Here is an 18814-nt window from a genome sequence, read left to right as displayed (position 1 = left end):
CACCACCTATCGACAATGGCGCTGTAAGAAATATTAACTAGTCGAGAGGTTTTACTTCCGTTATAGATTTAGTAGCTAACAAGTAACACACAAAGGCCCTGAATTTTTCAAAACCGACGTGTTGTGGCATACGTATATAATGAATACATGATACAGAAGCAAGGATAGACCAAAGACTTACTCGAGGGGACTCTAAAGCCACTTAAACTTCACTGCTCACTCAATCTAGCCTGCCTAGTCGTATTGAAAATTAGAAAGTAATTTAAACACAGTTGTGAAAAATTAACCGAGAAAACGACAAAAAGGTACCTGGATAGATATTGGATGAAAATTCATAAAAATATTATGTATACACAAGACGGGTGGGTCTTGCTTATTAGTTTTCATATTTATATATTTTATTGTCACGCGTGGTCATATATAGAAATTTAAGAAACTATAAATGTATCGACCTTCTTAAGTTATATAGATTTTTTTACTCTAACGACAAAATACGATCTTGCATTATATCGTTGCATTTAAATGAAACTCAACTATACACTACAGTTTTATTAGGAAAACACAATACATTATAGTTCATTTATTTTAACAATTAAGAAATAGAGCGTCGTGAAAGAATACGTACGTTTGTACTTTTTAGAAACATGCACAAAAAAAAATATTTATAAAATAAATCTTTTTTTTTTTCTTTATTCAACGAAACCAACTTATCGGAATATTTAACACCGGCCTAGTTATACGACGTTTCACTTAATATTAATTTATTTATAACCATATGTCTAGCTCGATTCTAAGTCGATTACCTTCGTAACCGCAAACTTATACTCGACGTAGTCACTGAACTGTCTTGCAACTTGCGATTTGTATCGTTAACTAAGTGTGCGTTTCTAATTTAGACATTATTCCATATAGATATATAATAGCCTATAATCCTCGCCTCCATTGTCTTAGCCCAAAAAATTATCAAAAATCTTAAACGCCTCACATCGTCGAAAGTTAGACTTTCGAACGGTCAAGATTAAATCGATTCAGTAAATTTTTGACCTATCAATATAAATATACATATCCATGTAAATCTTTTAAAAAAATTTGACACAATTCGAGACTTGAAATTTTTCACATATCTATGCAGAATAATGCCTAAATATAAAAATATATATTATAATTCTAAATGTAAGAATTAAAACTACTGATACAATTATATTAACAGTCTTAATTTCATCGAAAATTTCACAAAATTGATTAAATTTTCACCTTAACCATAAAATGTCATAATCATGTTTAAAATGAAAAGAAAAAAAAAAAAAACGAATATAAACAAATTAAAAACAAAAATCAAATTCATTGAACGATCAACAACAATATCTTGTGCAGTGTAATAATTATTTAAAGTATTTTTGCCGATTCTTGCTTAAGATACATACAATTTATGAAAATAAGACAATTTGATGTATAAAACTATAATTAAATATAAAAAAAAAAACAATATATTACTTTATGGGATACTAACATATTGGACTTAGATGACATTGTCCGATGGGTTTACTTACGGCTAAATATCTTTGATAAGCCGATTAAAACTGGGTATGTTGTATAACTTAAAGACTAACTGTCCGTGGCTTTTAATTTTGCATGCTTAATAAATATTATAGATACTCCTAATGGATTAATGATGTAAAAGGATTTGAAATCGGTCTTTGAACAAGATCAGAGGTTTCAATCATGCAAGGTTTATGCTTTATAATACAAATATGTATAAGTTAAGCCGTATTAATTAAATTTATCAGATAATCATATGAAGGTACTTTAACACAACCATAGTCGCACAACTATCCAACGTTGCTGTTTATGTCATCTGCGAGTTCAAAACAATCATTAAAAACGGCAACACTGAAACATTGGCAGTCGTAATTTACATACAAAATATATATGGCATTATACATAAATCTGAAAAGCCATTATTGGGCAAATAATGTAAAAGAGGATCCAAGTTTTCTACTCACAATTCCAATTCGTTATTAATTTGTCGTTAAATATTTTTAGATGTTAATATACTACATACTTATGTACTTTAAGAATTTGAGAGAGCGGTCAGTGATGATCGGGACCGACCTACGTCTAGCTGTGAAGCGTTAAAAGCATGACTTGCAGCTCTACATGAGTAATGATACCTCTCGGTTATGTAACAAGAACTATTTAAAATTATAATAAATAATGCACTATACCCTGTTTTAACCGACTACATACAGATAACAATATACATAACCTGCTTAAGCTTTCATTAAATATTAATATTTCTCCATTCTAAATATTACGATATAATACTTATATTAAAAACGAAAATATGGACTCCGTTATTATATCTATAAAATTCCCAGAAGACTATATCATTGAAAATGAACAATGTCATCCGTCCATGAATTATAATCGTCAAATCGCTGTTGATTACATTCTGTGACTACGTCTCAGCGACCGTGGTTTTACAGCCAAAACTTAATATTTATAACAATCACTTTGATATACACATTTTGACTGTAATATTAGATGATCGTCAGTCAATTTTAGAACTTGGATAATAAAGATTTGAAACAGTTTCGTATGATGAAGTCAAAAAATACAAGTGGACTTGCTTTTCTTATATATATGATATATGAAGCTTTAAATAGTAACATGGAAACATACAAATGTAGCATACATTAGCAGTTGTATGTAGGCACAAGTAACATTGTAGATAGTTGAAATAAGGCTAAGTTTTTGTTAATTTTGTGCAATTTCCACTGATTCAAGTCTTACTTATGATCATTTTGCAAAATAACAGCAAAACGATCGACCGCTTGTACCTACGACACCATTCCAAACGTACGATCGCAGCGTCCAAGTTCAACCACGGTCCCGCATTGAATTAAAATAAACAAAAAGTGTAAGCTAGCATCACGCGTCGGCTCCGTTGAGTGCGGCGGGCGCTTCGCTGGCGGCCTGGGGCTGCGCGGCGGGCTGCGGGGCGGCGGCCGGGGGCTGCACCGGCGTCTCTACTTTCACGTCGGCGTCCTTGTCGCTCTCCGTGTCCTGGCTGGACGTGTCCATGGTATCCGCTTTGGAGTCTTTCTCGGATTCCGTGTGTTCCGTGTCTTTTTGTTCGTCCGTCTGTTTGTCTTCTTTGTCGTTTTCCTGTGCTTTGTCTGAAAGATGATGATTGTTTTATATTATTTATATTTCGAACACGCATGAGCTACCTAATAAAAATACTATATCTATAGTAGGAACTGATTTAACTGGCAGCTAATGATTGAATGTAACTGTTACAATAATTAAATGAAAACAAAAGAAAAAAATATAATTATACATAATTTAGTATGTCATTATAATAAATGTGTTTATGTAAGTGTACTCCTCAACGGTTGAACCAATTACGATGATATTTTTTGTGTATTGGAGTGGGTTCATGGATGATTTCGGGATCCGGACGAAGTCAGGTAGGGCAGCTAATTATGATCAAAGATATTTTAATGAAGAACTGTTTGTAGTCCATAATGGCAAATCTATTAGCAAATTTGTTTATGTTTAGTCGAACTGCAATGATGATATATGAATGTATATTAATATTATAAATGCGAAAGAAACTGTTACCTCTACATGATTAAACCTATAAACCGAATAAGAAGTTATTAGGTGTTGAGATAGAGTCCAGAGGTCATGGGATACTTTTGTTGATTCATCCCTCGAGGATGTAAAAGGCGAGGGGAGGGGGTTGTGTGCTAATGGTATTTTTTTGTAAAATTCAGATTAAGCCGCAGGTTTAGCTAGTACATGTATAAGTCATACCAGTGTCATCAACTTCCATTGCCGTTTCGGTTTCTGTGTCTGTTTCTTTTTTCTCGTTTCCGTTCACCTTCTAGAAAATAAATGATGATTAAAATTCATTTAAATTTTAATATTATAATATCTAACTAACGTACAACACGGGACGAAACAAATACCTACTAACAATAGTCTGTTTGCACTAGTTTTTAGTTTTCATTGATTTTATATTACAAAAAAAATTACATATTTATATTTAATACATATCTAGTTTTAAATATTGATTATTTGTTTTATTTTAGACCTTTAACATATATAAGATTTTAAATTAACATGGTTATTTTAATTACTACGAAAGTCTTGTTCACGAGACTGACGTTTGCGGGTAGATGTTGACGGCATTAGAAGTGTCCATATCGGACTACCTCCTTTCTCGTCCGTTTGCAAAGTTTGAGTTTGAGTTTCGAGTGCAAATAAAACAAATAGTAAGGGTGAAAATGACAGTGGTAGTGGTAACAACAGTATTTACGCAGCAAGACATTCGCAGATAATGTCGAAATATCGAGCTCCAAATAAAAATTAAATACTTTAAAATATAATTGAACACTTAAAGTAACACTTATATGTTATACCAAAAATAATTGATTATCAATTAAAATATTAAATTTTTTATTTCATAATTTACTTTTTAAGTTATATTAACTTTTTATAATAAAACTAAAAAAAGAATGCACAAAAACAGACACACATATATCTAAACAACGACCGCTAAAATTTGAATCTAAAATTATATTATTTAAAACCTTCACCAATATTCTAAACATAAAATTAAAAGTTGTATAATTACCCTATTCCAATGGCAGGAATCAAAATAAACAACTACGATATTGAAATAACAAGACATTATTGGACATGATCAGGGATTATTTATAAATTGTACAAGAGAAAATCTTGAAGTAACAATTTGACTTTATTTGTAAGCTATTATGTTCAAGGAAAAAAAAAACAAATAGCTTTAACAAACAATTTAGTTACTCTCTTGAAGTATTAAAAATATATAATAAGTTTTTTATGGTTACGGAGCTCCGTAACATCTCTGATCTAGATCCAATATACTCTATGGTTTTTACGGAACATTGGAAAAGCAATCAGATTAATTTTAAGTAGACTTTTGGAATAGTGTTGTATTATAAGTAAAGATATATTAATAAAGAACTGTTTGCAGTGCATAATATAGCAGAGCTATTAAAAAATAGCATGGAACATGTCTAATAGTTTACAATTACTCCTTTTTCTATTGGAATAGGTTAATTTTCAACTATACTATTACTATATAAATACTTTTTATTATATTTTGGTAGTATTCTACAATTATTCAATAATCTACACTGTCTGTAAAAAACGTAAATATAGAAAATAAATTAAACCTAATTCCGACGAGCCTTTTTGCCGCTTCTTGAAGCGCTTGAAGTCGTTGATTTTGTTGTTTTCTTTTTTTTCGCCTAGCGATATTTATATTTGTATTGTTAGTATATATATTTTTTTTTTCAATTAATGTATATTTATTTTAAGCTATGGAAGCTTTGTAATATGTTTATAAACTATTGGTACTTTAAATATATGTACCTTAATGACTTGCATTCTTTACAGCCACAAAACATGTATTAAGATTATGTGTCAATTGTGCATGTGCCAATCACACCGTATCACTAATATTTCAATAAGAAACCGACGAGTAGATTTAACACAAATAGAACTAGGCTTGATAGAACACATTCATTGAAAGGAAATATTGACAGTTTTAATAGAAAATTTAGCTGTAAATATTGAAATAATAAATAGAGAAGATCTAGAAAATGTATGACTAATAAATCATAGGGGATAGCCTTAAAAGGAGGGTATATATACATATATTAGACGTAAAATAAGCTCAAGGATTCTTGAATAGTCTAGAACTAGGAAACGATAATAACACAGTTGCAGTGTGTGTGCATTAACAGAGCAAGGACACACGCTGCATCGGCTTTACGGTCTTTCTGATACACGAGATTGTAAAATTACTAATTTCTAACTCCGATAAACTACTAAACCGATATTTTAGCCGAAACGTCTAAAACTCGTATCAGAAGTTTAGCTAATAGACCGAACAAGCATTTCGAAATTATATTATACACAGGCAGGGAAAAAGTATCGAGTTTTGGTTTAAAAACTGATAATTTACTTCTGGTTTATCATCAGCTCGATCGACGTCAGCTGGCTGTGCACTCGACGTAGAGGATATCTCTTCATCCTGTTCTTGTTTTTTCGGCCGTTTCGTCGGCCGCTTCTTCTCCTCCTCTACGGGCTCGACCGTCTCTTCTTCCGTTTCCATCTCGGGGGCCGGTGACGCCTCCTTTTGGGCTGTAGGGTCCTCCTGTAATGTATAAAGATCATTTTAAATTATAGATTAATTATTTCTTAACCACTGTTAACATTAAACTATTTTTGTGTTGCAAACATGTAATGATAAAGTTGTCCTGACTGTCAATCAATCTCAAGGGAGTCCAGTCCGGTACAAGTGTCTGTGCTAAATCCGACACGACCGGAGATAATTCAGGCGCAGGACCAACTGCTTTACGTGCCTACTGGCGACCTGGGGTTTGAACCTCGGGATTTGCGGCTGTATATCTAGCCTCTAGACCAACGAGTCATATTGTATATAAGTATATACACCGGAAACATGATTGCATCGATTCAAGCGAAGTACGATTCGAATCGGCGTAATCGCGGCGTTCGCAATGATCACTTTTCGATGTCCGTGTCGGCGTATATATGTATATGGTATCAGGGTGGTACCACGAGCAGCACGGCGTGCTGGCCGCCGGCCGCCACGCGCAGCGCGGGGCGCGGCTGCAGCGCGCGCGCGGGCTCGGCGCAGTCGGCGCGCGCGCCCGTGCCCAGCTGCCCCTCGCTGCCCATGCCCCACGCGTACGCCTCGCCTGCGACAGACACGGACACTTACTTATCGACATCCACCTCCCGGTCACGCCTCCTGACACGAGACATTAGTTATTGAATATACAATTTTAGCGGAGACCTCGGCCTCGCAAGCGGGGCGCACTGACCTGTGTCCGTGACCGCGAACGAGCTGCACGTGCCGGCTGCGATACTGACGCACTTCTTGTTTTGCAACTTGGGTATGGGCTCGAGTGATTCCGCGTCGCCCGGTCTGTCGCCTAATCCGAGTCTGAAACATAGGTGTGACTATAATTAGTACGTGCATTTCGCTACCTGCAAAGGCAAGTGTGTCTCTGCTTTGCATTAGTGCCGGCAATAAAGTGAAAAAAAAATAAGATATTATTTCGGTATGTCCCAAGTGTAATTTTTTAACTTTACTTAGCAAGGCGATTTTTTCCTGATTATCAAATTTGATCTCTAGGACTTCCAAGTCCTTGGCTCTCGTTCTGCTTTTAAGTTCAATCACGCGATCCAGCGCCAGCGGGTGGTGATGAATCAGAGAGCGTGTGGGGTGAGCTCACCGTCCGTAGTCGCAGCGTCCCACGGCGTGTGCGGCGCCCGCCTCGTCCAGCGCCAGCGAGTGGTGCTGGCCGATGGCGACGCAGGTCCAGACTCGCTCGTCGAAGGCATCACACTCTTTCGGGGAGAAAAGCGCCGTCCTGCGCTTCTCGCCCGTTATGCCTAAAACGGGAGAACATCGACTATATTGATTTCATTATGTCGATTAATTGGCATATTTTTATTACTGTACGAATCGGTCAGTCTTATGAATAAAATTTCTCTACCACCATCTTTGAATAAAAAATATGTACTGTAACAACACGTCGGGGGTACTGACCGAGCTGTCCGTAGTTGTTGAGTCCCCAGGCGAGCATGCGGCCGGCGGGCTGCAGCGCGAAGCTGGCGTGGTGGCCGGCCCACACGGCGGCCGCGCCCCCGCGCAGCGACACGCGCGCCGGGCTCAGCAGCGCGCCTGCGCACGGTCAGGTATGCCAAATGTTCCATCGTTATGTCTACATACTACATAGCTCATTGTACTCACTGAATCCCTGTCTGGCATCTCTGGTTGCAGATCTCTGTGACAATCTGCCGAGCTGTCCCTGCTCTCCACAGCCCATTGTGTACACTGACCCTGACGTCTGTGGTGATATAAAAATGAGGTTAGTTTATGATACACATGATTAAAAAATATATAAGCTTACAAAGAAGATATTAACTATCAGACTATAGATTACTTTACTCCATTATAATAATGAAATACTAATATAACTCACTGATAAAATAACAAGATGGTCTCCTCCCGATGCAACTGCCACCGCCTGTTCACCAATGTCTACTTTGACTGGTTCTTTGCAAGCTTTGCCTTCCCTTCCACGGACGACTAATCCCATACTCCCATGGGAATCCTGCAAAACCATGGACATGAAAGTTATTTTTTAAAAAGTTTCACTAAAAAAACAGGTGCTGAGTATTCTGATGATACATTATTATTTTAAGGCATTGATGTGGGCACTAAATAAAAAATTAAAAAAAATATGAAAATAAAAACTTTCTTAGTATTGTGGTGGGCTGATGAATAAGGCATCTGATGTAAATGGTGATCAAAGCTCATAGACTGTAGTGCTGTAGTTACTGTAGTGTACAATTTTCAGGTTCAATGGAATGACAATCGGAGAGCGACCTCTCCGAAAATATGAACTTTTATGCTTGTATTTATTCAATATTATAAAAAATACATGGTTTGTAAATCATGCACTTGTTTTAAATAACTGTTCGATCATAGACAAAATAATGTGAGAACTTTGTACTTACCCTGAAAGCTCCCCAAGCGTAAACATCTCCATTATCTAGTAGGGCTGCTGAATGAGAGTCACCCGCACTAATGACTACGGCAGGTAACGGTAGATCTACTGCTTTAGGTGTGCCCTCATCTTTCTCGTTGGATGTTGGTCTGCCCAAAGCCCCTTCATCGTTGCAGCCAAATGTCCAAACCTAAATTATAATAAATAAGACAAGAAAAAAATATTATAGAGACTTAGTCATTTTCTTTGATTTCTAAATCTAGTTTTGCACATACATGATAATTACCCAGCACTTTGTTTACATAATGAATACTAGTTTTTCTTTATTTTATAGATAAAAAAGTATTACATTGTAATTTCTATGGCTCTGTTTTTTACATAAAATGTCTATTTTAAATACAAGAAAAAAACAAGAATTAGTTATCATTTATTTTTAAAGAATAGCAGTAATACTGAGCAATGTTTTAACAATATTAAAATACTACTGATACTCTTAATTCATCATCGATTAGCTATACACACAGTATGAGCAAAGGATTCTGAATCAATTCAGTGCGACTTTGACATAACCACTGTTATTACAGTGGCTAGCATTGCAGTTGGAAAGGATTGCCAAATAAACAGGCTAACAGTATGACAAGGGATAAAATACATGAAATAAAAAAGTATGTTAAGAGTGGTTCTGTCCATTTCTTTCTCTCATAGTTCAAAATTATTCTCAAACTACTAAGTGATCCTTATACCATTAGGCTATTGGTTGTCAGAGACGGATATAGAATAATATCATTAACCATGTTTTGAAAAACAAAAAAAAAAAACAAGAATTACCTTTCCGTCGCTGTCTAGCGCCACTGTGTGCATGCCCCCCGCGTGCACGTCCACAATCTTGTTCCCCAGTGACGACACTTGCTTGAATCTAAAAGATAATCACTTTACAACACATGTTTGGATATCAATCTCGTATAAAATCTGAAACATATGTTCTTAACGTTTTCGAGGTTTAGGGACATATTATTTACGAGGCAGTGGGTTATTTTAGAAGTCTTCATGTGGGGTCATTTTTTATCTAAATATTTTGTTGGTAAACAAAACATTTTTCGTAATATTTTATTTGCTTTGCTGCTATACATGTGTATTCTTACATTGACAAATAACTTTATTAGTATTTGGGTTTTATCCACAATCACAGATCTCTTGTAGTCAGTCAGTTGTGATCAACTTAAGGTGTTACATGATATTTAAAAGCTATTTCTTAATTAGTTAATGTAAATCAACATAAGACGCAGCTAATTTTTTTTGTATGACTTGAGGATTTGGTGTATTTCTTATCAATAATAATTTTATAACTTACTTAGTCGTCTCAATGACATCTTCACCCAATCCCAATTGTCCGACATCACCTTGACCACAGGTTAACACACAACCTCTCTTTTTGGGCGCAGATGGTATCTCCAACTGGATAGCTACATGGAATAGAAATAATTTATATGAATATGTGGTTTAATACTTCTTTATAAATAACAAAAAAAAATTAAGATACTATTGTACTTTCTATATATACCAAAGGTCATTCAACTTTTAAAAGTTATTGATAAAGTATTTGAATTTTATATAAATCCATGTTATCTAATTATACTTTAAAATATTGGTACAGTTTTTGAACATAAGGAATAACTATAGAGAACTTAAATTTGAATATCAAATATTATAATTTCAGTATGATAAATATTTGTACAGAAACAGTGCATTCTTGTAAGCTTTTCCACTGAAGAGATTACAAAACATATATAAAATAAATCTAATCTGAGCACTGTTGTATTTATAAGCATTTGCTCATTATTAGGAAACTTGTTCAACAAGTAAACTTTGTGTACAAATTGTTAAAATAAATCATGGACTGATCTCAGACCAAAACAAGATATACTTAGTACATAAAAACATTATTTTGAAGCAAAATTACGAGTTATATGAACCCTTACAACAAATAAATTTTGTTAAGCATTTGTGCCGCTAAAGTACTACTTTGCTTAATTATATTTAGTAGATTTATCTTAATGAAGTTTCCAATTATTTATTGCATCTGTTATAAAAACATAAAGTATATTTAAAACAAGTTATTTGAGTTTGTGGTTTTTTTTTGTAAAAAAAAAAAACACATCTTAATAGTACTAGTATTAGTACTTAAATGTTAAATCACCTATTCCTCAATATATTTCAATCTTTGATCGTCCTTTTTCATTCATAAAACTACAAATTAAACATATGATTTATTAAGACTAAATATATTTCAACATAATATTAAATTGGAAGGCAAAGGTAGTTAGGCAACATGTTTTACGGCTATTTTTAGTTCTGCATTGATTTATTTGCCATACCATAGGGCATTCTAGTAAAATCTAAGGTTATTATAGTTAGAGAACCATTACGTCTTATAGTAAATTACTAAATAGATCTATAATCAATTGTCTTGTGCTACAACTACTCTGTCCAGATAGTCCAAATATAATGTAACAAGAATCAATAAGCTTTAATTACTTTATAGTATAAAACTATTGAAAAGTTAAAAAAAATATATATATTTATTAAACATTTTGCTATAACACCTTTGACACATTTTGCACCAAAAAAAAAAATCAATATGTAAGCTCTGCTAACATTTATAATTTGTAGAGTAGTTATTTTTACTATTTATCTGTGTACATTTAGATTTGTATATATATATTCTATGATGACTCTTTAAAACTGGTATAATTTATTATACTTTTGTTTATTTTACGAGTCATAACAAATAACACATAGTATACTATCAATAATAAATATGGTATCAGTTGATATTAACTATCTTGTAACTTATCAAATAGTTTTTTTTTGTAACAATTTGTATTACTTAGTAACTTCAGTAAAATATTTTAAATTCATTTAAAAAAAAAAAAGTGTGAATGTGTCATTTACGTTTAATTAATACATCATTATTATTTCATTATCGAAAGTTTCGTTAGATATTATCAATCGTGTTTATATGTGACCTTGCATAACACAACTCTTTATTACAAATTTACTATGAATAATCTCAATCATAATTTGTTATTTAACACAATAAATATTGTATATTATGTTTTCTGAATAAATTATTTATATGAAATAATGAATAACGTAAAATCAAGGTCAATGTCGTAAATATACCGCTAATATTGAAACAAAATAGAATGGCGAATACAACTCAGCGCCGATAATTCGTCTAACCTCAAAAGATTCCATTAATAACAAGCTTACGTAACTTTGTCGTAGCATATCCTAATCGGAACAATAATTAACCTCATTATTTGTTTAAAATGAAAGCGGTGACATTTATTATACCACCATATACGAGTAAAAACGAAAAAGGCGCCAATTATAATTGAATAATAATGCACTACATTTCCCGCCATCATGGTTTGACAGGTCATTGACGTCGGATAGAAATGTAAAGAAAACAACTGCTCTAACATCATATTAAGAACTGACCTCCACGTTTTTTCTTATTTTTCGGTCCTGCTGGTGCCGGAGTAGCAGAAGACTTTGACGCTGTCCGTTTAACGCCTCGCGCCGCCGGCATTTTATCTGCAATATTGCAAAGGACGCGTCAGTAAACACAGAGAGCGCGGCAAACGATCGTTGGCCGATGGCTTCGTACTGATGACGTTTTCACTGCTTTTTTAATTGCATTAGGGTTTTGATTTTATTATGCCTACTACTGCACTAATAAAAAGTCTACGGCCTCATAGAATTATGCAAAGCACAGATAGGTTATATTATGCATTGTATAGCACTACACTGAGAACAAACAACGCATCCATATCGCGCACGAAAATGTTGTAGGGTAATAGAAAAAAATACTTACTGTTTTATTATGTAACGGTATAGTAATCCAAATTATTAACAATTAATTGAAATCACTAAAGAATATGAGATGACGTATTATTTCAACAGAGTACAAATCCCGTGCATCTCCTCCGCTCGCTTCGCTTGGCCTATTCACCACAGATAAGAATAAATTATAGACGAAAATGAAGAGTGATGTCATCGGCCCTACAGATTATAAACTTGTTTATGGCACGTTTCTTACATATTTGTAACGTTATTAAATATTTGAAATATAATTAATTATATGTATTCTTGAAGACAAAAACATAAAATAATAATTTAATAATTAATAATATTTTTTAAAAATTTCCGTAATTTTAATAAAGTTAAGAAAGCTGTAAGTTGTCGCCCGATATAAAAGTTTATTTAGTTCGATTTTTTTTTAATTATTTTTTATTTTATTTGTCATTGATTATAACATTTTTAACGGTGAGTCGCTCATAATTGATATATATATATATATATATATATATATATATATATATATTAATTCTAACAGTTATTAAGTCTAAGTATCATATCCCGATGCATGAATAATGTATTCACAGATACAAAAATAATACTAAATAAATGGTGAATTTTTAATACTCATTGTGTTGATATAATTTTGATGTTATTATTAAACATAGTAAAATTTTATTATTGTTTGATGTGTGGTACACGTGATAAGAACTTTACAATCCTAAAATTAATTTAAAATAAAAACTCGAACACAGTGTCACCTATGGGATTTGAATGTTATGAATTTGAATTGGCCCATGACTTATTAACCATAACGTCATCTATCGGCCCTTAGCATAACTATGAACTAATGTTGAGGAAAAAAAATACAATTTGAGCTGCTAGCCTGCTACTGTGGCTGCAGATCTAAACAGAGAGCCTATGTCTCAAAACTTTGATAATTAAATTATAGTATTAAGCTGAAACGAGGATTGGCACCATATAATTAATCACTTCTTATTTCAAGCAAAATAGTCAATCGGTCTTGGACAGAAGCTAGTCTCATAAACTAGAAACGATGAACTGGTAACTGAAATTACCAAAGAGAAACAACTCGGGTAATGAGGCCATACCAAAACCAAAACAGCCTTCGGAAAATCAGGAGCCCAATCAGTCAAATAAGAAAACTGTTGCCTTACTAAGTATAATGGATGAAGTCATTTTAAACCTGATGGTAGCGCTTTGTGCAAGACCGTCTGGGTAGATACCGCCCACTCATCAGATATTCTACCACCCCACAGCAGTACTCAGCATTGTTGTGTTCCGTTTTGAAGGATGAGTGAGCCAGTGTAACTATAGGCACAAAGGACATAACATCTTAATTCTCAAGTTTGGTGGAGTATTGGCGATATAAGGAATTATTAATATTTTTTACAACGCCATTGTCTATAGGTGGTGGTGACCACGTACCATCAGGTGGTCCACTATCTCGTTCGCCAATCTATACCATAAAATGAAATAAATAAGTTACACGACGATACACACTAACTGACGACTTAATGACCAAGGAGACCTGTAGAAGTAAATAAAAAACTATTATTTATTTTGTTCGCGTGTTTTGTTTAATATAACTATTTTTACTTCTGTTAGATGTTCTGAATAAATAAAAAAAAAATCAAGAACTAGGCTATATCTAATATATATGTTATATAACTGTATTAATATAATTGTTATGAGCAAGCCGTGTACACATGCTTAGGAATGTAATCTATCTCAAAATTATGTAAGCGCTAAAGTTTAATGCATGTTCTGATTGTATTCTGTTTGTGAAAATAAATCTCAGAGAGCCGAGACGAAGTAATTGTTAGAACAAGTCATCTTCAGCGAAATTGATTTTTCACGTGTTTAATTTTCCTGGCGATGAAGAAAAACAATCCGAAGGAGCCTTCACCTGTTAGTTGGAGAAAAAAAGACCACATCCTCACAATAAACCTCATTGGAGCAGCGAATTCCACAATATCTTCCAAGTCTTCTCCTAAAAAAGAGATTAGGTCTCAGTTTAACAATGGACTTCAACAGGCTACAAGCTAATACTTAAATTCTATAGGAATTCACGTCTTTCGAACTTTGTCCTATCTCAATTATTAGACATTAGTTATGAAACTCGTATACCCAATGCGCACGCGACGTCGTGGACTTACACATGTTTAATATAATGCTATTTTTAGTCAATTATGGTAAACATAAACTGCGTAATATTTTCATGTGCATTCTGAATCGAGTATGTTCTATTTATATGGTAATTCATGTAATTTTGGCAATTTATTGCAATATCTGTACCATCGCGTACCAAACACGATTTAATGGGGGAATTAAATTGGTACACTAGGTTTTGAATATGACATATATCATACAGGTGTGTTCAAACTTTTTAGCATTAATGTCGGACTGGGTCTTTTATTTCAGACGATTGTCCAAAAGGTAGTGTAGTCTTTTAAGTTTTAAATGCCTGAACAGATTCAGATGTATCGTTTTCAGTTGGAATCCTTACATCATTCCAAATTACAGTCGGTATAAATTAATTCATTTAGATCAATCATTTTTTATGGTAAGATTTGTTATGTTCTATGAGAAAAGACCGACATTTTATTGCTTTCAAAGATTACTTAGTAAATACCTTTGGTATAACGTATCAGGTAATTTTCGCTTGGAATTTCGGTACGAGAGAATACTTTTCTTACATATTGAATGTTAAAAAGAAAACTAGATGATAAATATCTTGGATTAAGGTTTCGTATTTTCTGAAGGAGCTTGGAGTTTGTTACGAGTTCTTCTACGTGTCAACTTACGATGTTTAATTAGTTAATTAGTAAAACATACGACATGATACAGATACTGGAGATAATACAGGGGTTAATTCTACTAACGAATTGTCACTTTATCGCAATCGAATCGAAATTCGACTAATTCTGTTGCTGAATTCTAGCTACTTATTCTGCTACCACTGGTTCGGAATGAGTCGGAATATAATTGGGATCGTCTCGTAATCGATAGAAATATGTAGAATCGGCGGGATTAAGGTAAGTTGAATTTTGTGATGAATATTCGAATTTTTTTTTGATATTTTTTTTTATAGCGTAATTGAGTAAGTATTTTTATTAACTTTTAATGGAATGTATTGCAATGGTGCACATGTTTCGGGTTTGTACGATCAGAATAAAGATCTACGTAGAAAATTATAATACATATAACTCGACATGATTTTCTCAAGATTTTTTTCCGACAACTTCAATCATCATTATATTTCAATTTACACAAAGCTGTGCTATATATCTAAACCATAGGTTGGTGAAAATCGTATGAAAATACGTTCGGTAGTTTTTGAGTTCACTGCGTTAAGACATACATACATAGGTGCAGACAGCCTAGTCTGTAGCAAATAGTAATGTATTGCTTCCTTGGCACATAGACCATAGCTATAAATTGTATTTAATATAACTTTTCTATGTAGGTACGTATAACTTAGTTTGGTACTGTACCACTATTTTTTTTTTTTCAGGTAGAAATGTTAGACTTAGATTTTAAAATAGGAACAGTGTATGTTTTTATTTTATATATATTTTTGTTGTAACTGCCTCGTTAGCCAGGATAGGAGGCCGAAGATCCCGAGGCCTTGAATTTAAACAGGTTGGATTGTCAAACATTTATTAGGATTTTCTGTTGGTACAGTACCAATCTAAGGATTATTAGGATTATCTGTCGAAAAAATCTCAGCAACAGCCCGGAATTTGAAAATTGGCAGTGAGTATACTGCCGTGCCTCGGGAAACACGTAAAGCGGATGGAGCACCTGAATTTTTAGTCGTGTCGGATTTGACGACTCATCGGATTATGAGAGTGAGGAGAGAGCCCATCTGTGTTTGCGCACATATGTGTTTGCTGTAATATGCCTTGCGCAATTGAATAGACTTTATTGCGATTGGCCAGAAAATCAGTCAATAGGATTTGTTTAATTATTAAAAACAACACTTACTTAAAACCTTCTTCGAATAATAATATCATAATCAAAAAAAAAAAATTACAAAGAAATACGCAAATACGTAACAATTAAACAAATTAACAGACTTATACTCATTAGCAACGTTAAAGATATTTACTTTAGGGTGTGAGAGAGGCTGGCCGTACAGCGCCCCGCCTACCTCGAAAGCCTCCTTCTATTGCCGTCTCACTCGCTCTCGTACGATATACAAAATATATGTATAAGTAATTGTTGATAATGTTCTAATCTAAAGAAAGTAATCTCATATTGGTAATTTCATACAGAGATACTCGATCAATCAAAACATCAATACTGTATTTAAGTAAATTTTTGTAACCGTTTTTTTAAAGTGACTTAACAAGATTTAATGTTATTATTATATTACAGTTTTTGATGTTTGAAGCAGGCGAAGATTTGTCACCTTGCTCTAAGTAGGTATGTGGGACTCGCCGATGCCCAGGACACTAGTGCGCTTTAGTAGGTACACCGGAATACCCACTAATAAAGCAGCGGTACTCTCTCCGTCTCTTCGGCGGACCTCACGGGATCACAATCAGCCCTGGGCCTATGCGATGATTGCCGTTCTCCCTGACTTTTAACAGTCGTATTTTATCCGTTTAAAGAAGACACATTTTTTAATTCTTAAAAGTTAATGTGCACCGACTTACTAAATATATCTCTAAATTAAGAAAAAAAGGTGTGAAGCGTTATCCTGAAGTCATATAAGTACCAATAAATAAATAAATTATACGATGAAAATAACCTAAATATAATTGTGCCGTATTCAATTCAGTTAGTTCAAAGCAAACTCATATTTGCATATGAATACCGTACTGTCTCAATTTGTAATCTCAAATGCCTGGTAACATAAAAATGCAGACACATTACAGTAAATACGAAATTGTAAACAAAATACACCAAAAGCACACGCCACACGCAACACATCTGTTCAGACTGGTTATATTAAAAATAAATAAAAAAAGATAGTTCTCAAATTTGCCTATAAATTAAATTAATTATTTTTTAATAAATGAAACCAAAAAAAGAACTAATTTTTTTTTTACTTTATACATCTCACCCACACTGAGACACCAAAGCTCTAGTTTCCCTCATACTATACCTTTTTATATATAATTTACCGTAGAGGGGCGAGCCTTCGTAACTGAATAGATCTTTAACCTTCGAGTGCTTGTGAGCTGTCTATTAAGGGCGATGACAAATGAGAATTCTTGAATTCCTGAATCTATATTAACTACTAAAAATACTTTGGTATCATTAAGACTAAGATATTTTTGTCTCCTAAAAAAACGTAACAAAACCAAAATGTATACTTTATTAGAGCCGAGATGGCCCAGTGGTTAGAACGCGCGCATCTTAACCGATGGTTTCGGGTTCAAACCCAGACAGGCACCACTGAATTTTCATGTGCTTAATTTGTGTTTATAATTCATCTCTTGCTCGGCGGTGAAGGAAAACTTCGTGAGGAAACTATCATGTGTCTTTTAACGTAATTCTGCCACATGTGTATTCCACCAACCCGCATTGGAGCAGCGTGGTGGAATATGCTTCTTCCAAACCTTCTCCTCAAAGGGAGAGGAGGCCTGAGCCCAACAGTGGGAAATTTACAGGTTGCTAATGTATGTGTAATGAGTATACTTTATTCAAGTAGGCTTTTACAATATTGAATCTTCATTTTACAAAACTATATTAAAAGCTCCACGCTTTTTTTCATTGACACAAATCTTGTTAAAGAGCCTGTTAATGTTGGGTAAAGGCTCTCCTTTTTCAGGAAAACGTTACAAGACGTAAATCTTGCCTTGACTTCAGAGTCACCTTAATTTCGTTATGCTACGTTCGAAAGTAATCACAGCATATAGAGTTTTGTTATAGAATAAAAATAATATAAAAACAATGTTAATAAGATAACAGTCTTGATATATTGAAATTATAAAATGTCAAATGGGCAGAAATTATTGCACATACAGACAAAGATTAAAGTATCATAATTGTAAGTCTATTGTTGTCCGATGTTGGATTTAGGTCAGTTAGGTCTCTCCCAAGATACGACAAAGTTCCCAATTTAACCAATTGCTTTCTACCTTTAGATCAGAGGTCTACAGGCCTGGAGCTTCATTTGCCGACCTGGTGTCGCCAGCTTAAGAATCGTCTGCTCCTATGTCAGTAACTCCGGTATAAAACTTATTATAATGATAAAACAAAACATTTTATAAATAACTGTCAGTTGTTATTCTAATTAATTATTTTATAAATACAATAAGTATCATCAAGTATAGCTTAAAAATCGTAACCTTATCGGCAGGTACAAAATTTAAAAA

The 18814-nt window shown here is 33.7% G+C and overlaps 1 protein-coding gene across 2 annotated transcripts; it reads right to left on the bottom strand.

Moving 5' to 3' along the window:
- Positions 1 to 536: 536 nt before the first annotated feature.
- On the bottom strand, positions 537 to 12616 carry LOC125073978 (regulator of chromosome condensation-like). Of its 2 annotated transcripts, XR_007120079.1 has the most exons (15): positions 12478 to 12616; positions 12102 to 12197; positions 9949 to 10060; positions 9426 to 9513; positions 8608 to 8787; positions 8070 to 8201; positions 7838 to 7934; positions 7634 to 7768; positions 7317 to 7476; positions 6903 to 7024; positions 6634 to 6776; positions 6020 to 6211; positions 5226 to 5300; positions 3823 to 3892; positions 3107 to 3179 (listed from the first exon to the last, which is right to left on the bottom strand). XR_007120079.1 is itself a non-coding variant. In XM_047685123.1 (14 exons), the coding sequence occupies exons 2-14, from the start codon at positions 12190 to 12192 to the stop codon at positions 2932 to 2934; spliced, it is 1770 nt and encodes a 589-aa protein (XP_047541079.1). In that variant the 5' UTR covers positions 12193 to 12197; positions 12478 to 12616; the 3' UTR covers positions 537 to 2931. The 2 variants fall into 2 exon arrangements, 1 of the variants encoding a protein (XP_047541079.1); XM_047685123.1 differs by lacking the exon at positions 5226 to 5300 and having other exon boundaries at positions 537 to 3179.
- Positions 12617 to 18814: the final 6198 nt, after the last annotated feature.

This window comes from Vanessa atalanta, chromosome 26 (genome assembly GCF_905147765.1).
Source record: "Vanessa atalanta chromosome 26, ilVanAtal1.2, whole genome shotgun sequence".
Lineage (NCBI taxonomy): Eukaryota > Metazoa > Arthropoda > Insecta > Lepidoptera > Nymphalidae > Vanessa > Vanessa atalanta.
Note: the sequence above shows the minus strand (reverse complement) of the source record. Positions and strands in the feature narration are given on the sequence as shown.